Consider the following 4,846-nt stretch of genomic DNA (forward strand, 5'->3'; position numbering starts at 1 on the left):
TTAGTAATTCATTTTGAAAACCATTTGACCTTAGCTACAATGAAAGTAGACTGTAAAAATCATCATAGATTCCCTTCCTTGAACTTTTCACAATGCTGAAAAATGACTGAGGGAAAGAAGCAAGATCCAGTTACTGTACCCTGTTTGCACAGCTGTACTTCATTGAGTGGAGGCTTGTGTTACACACAGTTTGTGATAGGAAGTAAATGCTTTTAAAACATCTAAGGAGACAGGTCTTTAACCTCCACCTTTTCAGATGCTCTATTCACTCATTTAGCTTCTGTTGAGGTCTTAGGACATCTCAAATACAAATTATTATTGAGTACTGAAGCTTACCTGAATAATTCATCTCCCAGTGAGCTCATTAGGCAGAGGTGCATTAAAATGATGTTGGGGTGTTTTTTTGAGAGAGATCACTAATTCTTAATATAGTAAACACTTGTTCCTTCAGGAACAAATGCATTTAAAGAAGGAAGAAATTTCAGGTTGAGTGTTAAGTGTTCTATGATATTAAAAATTTAATTCAGCAATTGTAAGGATTTTCAAGGGCTTAAAGGACATGCAAAAATGACGTTGTTTGCAAATTAACAAACTGTCAAAATTCATTAGATTTAAAATTCTCAGTTTCTAGCATATAAGACTGTTGCCTTCTGTTACAAGGCTATCTAGTCCCCTGACATGGTGAAGACACTTTGAGATTCATTAAGAGGATTTTTTGGCATTACTTTATATTGCAAGTATTTATTAATCACCAGACCTAAACTATTTGATGTAAGCTTGGCACAAGATAATTTCAGGACTTTAAATATACATTAGAAGATAATTCTGTGAATGTTATGCTAATATCTGCCAAAGGCATGTCTCTGATTGCTCTGGTGAAACAAGAGTGGCAATGGGAGTGTGGAGACGGTGGACAGCCACTTAATTTTTCATTTCTGTAATCAGCTGAGGCTTTGCGTATCCTTCATCCCTTGAAATACATGTGACCTTAAAGTTAGGTTCATGCGACAAAGGTATTATTTGGGCTGCATTAATCACCCACTTTCTCATTTTGCTACAATTAAGGTCATCCTTGTAGCTATACATCTGACGGCCATGAACATTTCTGTCTTAACCTCCCACTTAAGACTGTCCAGATATCATTATACAATGCAGAGGGGCCACCCAGATCTGCACTTCATAAAAAAATGCCTTGAAATACAATCAGGATTTTGAAGTACTCTTCTTCGTTGCAGTGCATTAGAGGTGTCATGCCTTCAGAGGACATGGCTGATGATGGTTTTGCCCTTATTCCGTATTTTTTGAACTGTAACACAATAGAGTCTCTGCTCTCCTTTGGCTGGATCCAGCGTTCCCAGCAAGTGGCCATTTCTTTTTTCCAGTTGTCATTAGCGGGCAGACAACGGCTGTGTTTTGCAGCGTGTGGCACAAGTAGGCTTGAAGATTTACGTGTGCCAGAAAACTGTAAGAATAACAACAGACACCAGTTAAGTTGTTTTAAGTTTGCAGTGTAAGATTTTTGGAAGGTATTGTGTCCCTTTCTAGTCTTGCAATGTAACTTCAGTAAACAAACACAGGCATGGAAGCATCCTCAGTCCTTGTCACTCTGAACCCCATGACAGAGCTCCTACTGACTCATATTATCAGGACTCAGCTCAGGCTTTATGGCTGTTAAACTGTCATCTCACACACCCTTCTGCTCTTCCAGCAATGATTTTAGTTCCTGCCACAGCCTCGCCTTCCTCAGCATGAAACTTAAACTCACTACCGACTTTTAACCCAGCCTACCCAGACTCAGCTCTGAGCATTAGGTTTTATTACCTGCTGTACTATGGTAAAATAGCAAAGTGTTAAGTTGGGTGATTAGTTGCTTTTAGCCTTAGAAAAAAGGCCTTGGGAAACAAATGTTGCTTTGTTCTCTAGTACATACCTCATTAGAAATCATGTGTTTTGCAGAGGTTAATATACTGTGGGCAGCGCACCAAGTACATCACAGTTCTGAAGATTACAATTTATTCACAGCCTTGAGACAATCTATACTGCAGAAATACACCTCCTGGGTAAGTTGCACAAGATTTGACAAACAAACTAATGAGCTAGATTTAGTAAAAGTGAAAACAGTGTTTATTTTCCTTCAAAGAAAATCATATACATTTTTAAAGATGCACAGAAGTTGAAATTGAATAATCTGAGAATCATAAGCTTTAAAAATATATTCATAAATGGTTTTACAGTGAACTTGAAAAGAGGTACAATAGTTAAGTTTAAGAAGGCTAATTATAACCCTGCATTTATATTTTTAATAACTTTTTGGTTCAAATGGGACAAGTTTTTTTCATTTGGTTGTTCATGCATAAGTACAAGAAAAGGTCAGAGCTGAACGTAAGTACTCTAGAGTATGTCTGTATAACTGAAAGGAGCAGGGAGAAAAATCAGTGCTAAAGATTGCCTTGGACATGCAAATGTATTTGTTTGTCTCTGCTCATTCATGCCATGTGTCAGTACTCCAATAAGTAAGGGCAGTATGCCACTGCTTTTACCTAGGGCTATTTCAGATGTGATTTATTTTAAATGGTGAGCTGTGTACACATGCAATATGAATTAACGGGAGTATTCATTTACAGATTTTAAAATGTTTATGTCCAAATAAGTTCATAAATGTAACATACTATTCAGTGGTTAGTTTTGGGCCCAGGATAACTGCTGATTTCCTCAGTTGTGCTCTCATGTTCTCTTTTGACTCTTTTTTCAGGTTGATTGGTTCGGTTTTTTTAAAAAACAATAACTTCAGATTTTGAATTTTCAGGATTAGAGTTCAAAAGCAATATTCAATGTATTTTTTTATATATAAAATATATAAATGCTCCTCTTCAATGAGGTATAATACTGGTGGTGGAGGAAAACCACAGTTCTCTGACAATTTCTACAACTAACCTATGATCAAATGACCCAAAGCCAGGAGTATATGCTCGCACATGCAAATCCAGTGTAACTCCATTAACTTCAGTAAAGTTAATCTGGATTGATTTATGCTCATATAACTGAGCATGGACGTAGCCTGTTGTTCATAACTGTTTCAAGCCCATGATATTAAATGAGTTAAACCCCTAGACTCCAAAAAAATGACTAGTTCGTGAAACATATACTATTTCTTAGATTTGCTTCTTAAAGTCTTCTATGTAAATTCTTGTTACTTTTTATTAAGAAAATAATCATCTGATGTTGCAGGAGTGCCTGCAATTTAAATAACCATAATGAACAATAGCAGAAGGGATGCATCTTTGTCACAGCTCTGCTTCCTATGTAAATACTGCGGTGCTAAAGATTTAACCTTTGCACATTTACCCATTGGGACCATATGTCTAAATGGTAAAAGAACCCAATAATTCGAAAAAGACCAAATGCCTGTTTGTGTAGAGGTGAGCACTTTGCCTGCATGATTTTGAGAATGATAGCGCAGAGACCATAAAATATTCAGGAAGACCAAGATAACTGGCCACCTTAATTCTGACAGTCATCCTCAGGACCATGCTGGTATCACTTGGCAAATAATATATGTACATTTAAAATTCATTTGCTTTGAGCAAAGGGAAATGAACCCAGGAATCAAGAATACTTTTGCATGCAGTGTTTTTTTATCAAATGTTTGGTATTAGTCAAAGCATTTGGTTAATGTAAATATTGGTTTATCTCCCCCAAGAAGTTTTGAGAGGTGTGTCAGTTTTCTTTCTCCAAAGCCTTACTGTGCATGAACACAATTCTTGCTAATTCTTATAACACTGCTATTTTTTTTGCACTGCCAGACTTGTCCAGAACCCCATGGATGCATCTGCCTCAAAGCTGAAACTCAGTGAAGCCTTTAGTTAATCTACGGCAGTGATCTGGTGTTGCTAAATATGTGCTGTTGGATGCAGTTTGACATCCAGTTTTGTGAGGTTGTGAGAAAGTTGTGGTGGATGTTGTGGGATTGTGGAACTCTGCTGCTGCCAGCTCTGTGTGAGTTTTAAGTTAAATGTTATCAGATAAGTAAATCACCATATTAATCTGAGTGGGTTGTGCTCAAGCTGATTGAAAAGATGTAAAAAGAAAGAGAAGAGAAAAACATGCTTAAACTACAATCAGTGGTGTGAGATGTACTCCTCAACTTGGAACCAAATATCCATTGTTTCATGTTGTTTGCACACACAGTGGAGGGGCCCTCCAGTGGAGGGGCCCTCGAGAAGCAGATCTACTGTTAATACTGAGAGATCTTTTTGAAGCCCATTTTGAAGCCATTTTGTGGTAAACAGTTGTGGGGAAAAAAAACACGCAAATTTTTAAGAAGAAATCAGCAAGCTAATGTTATGTAAGTTTTTGCTTCTGATGAAACATCTGAAGTGAAATTGTGAAATGGGAGAGCTGTGTATTCAAGTTGCAACTTAAAAAGCTATGATTTAATTCTTCGAGTACCAGGTCTCAACTTTCCTCCAAGGGTAAGGTTTAATTGTAAATATTAGATCCATAATAATTTGATAGCCTTAGACTATACATTAAGATAAAGGGTTGAATTATGCCTTGTTGGTTTAAAAGCAGTGGAAAGAAACATTTATCTGTAAGTCTGGAAAGGGAATAGGTATCACTGTTCTTTCCAGCACAGTGTTACAAAATTCACTTCTTACCTAGTGAGGAGACTGCCAGGTCTGAGATCTGTAAGGGATGGGGGTTTTTTAATCATTAACTCCTGCAGAATCCTCACAGAAGCATACCCCAAGCGAAACAGCTGTGGGCAGCTGCCCTGTGGCCCCGCTGTCCTGCAGCCCCTCCGCAGCCATATCGGCAGGGGGGCCCCGAGGCCCAGCAAGGAAAC

General features: G+C 37.8%; 1 protein-coding gene across 1 annotated transcript in view; it reads left to right on the forward strand.

Moving 5' to 3' along the window:
- Nucleotides 1–1,265: 1,265 nt before the first annotated feature.
- Nucleotides 1,266–4,846, forward strand: part of AGMO (alkylglycerol monooxygenase) — a gene marked incomplete at its 3' end in the record, with an annotated part of 24,052 nt that continues 20,471 nt past the window's right edge. Inside the window, exons 1-2 of the mRNA XM_010137208.1 lie at nucleotides 1,266–1,464; nucleotides 1,924–2,060. Coding sequence (XP_010135510.1) covers nucleotides 1,266–1,464; nucleotides 1,924–2,060 — 336 coding nt within the window. The remainder of the gene's footprint in view (nucleotides 1,465–1,923; nucleotides 2,061–4,846) is intronic.

The sequence above is a fragment of the Buceros rhinoceros genome, unplaced genomic scaffold, assembly GCF_000710305.1.
Source record: "Buceros rhinoceros silvestris isolate BGI_N320 unplaced genomic scaffold, ASM71030v1 scaffold17315, whole genome shotgun sequence".
NCBI lineage: Eukaryota > Metazoa > Chordata > Aves > Bucerotiformes > Bucerotidae > Buceros > Buceros rhinoceros.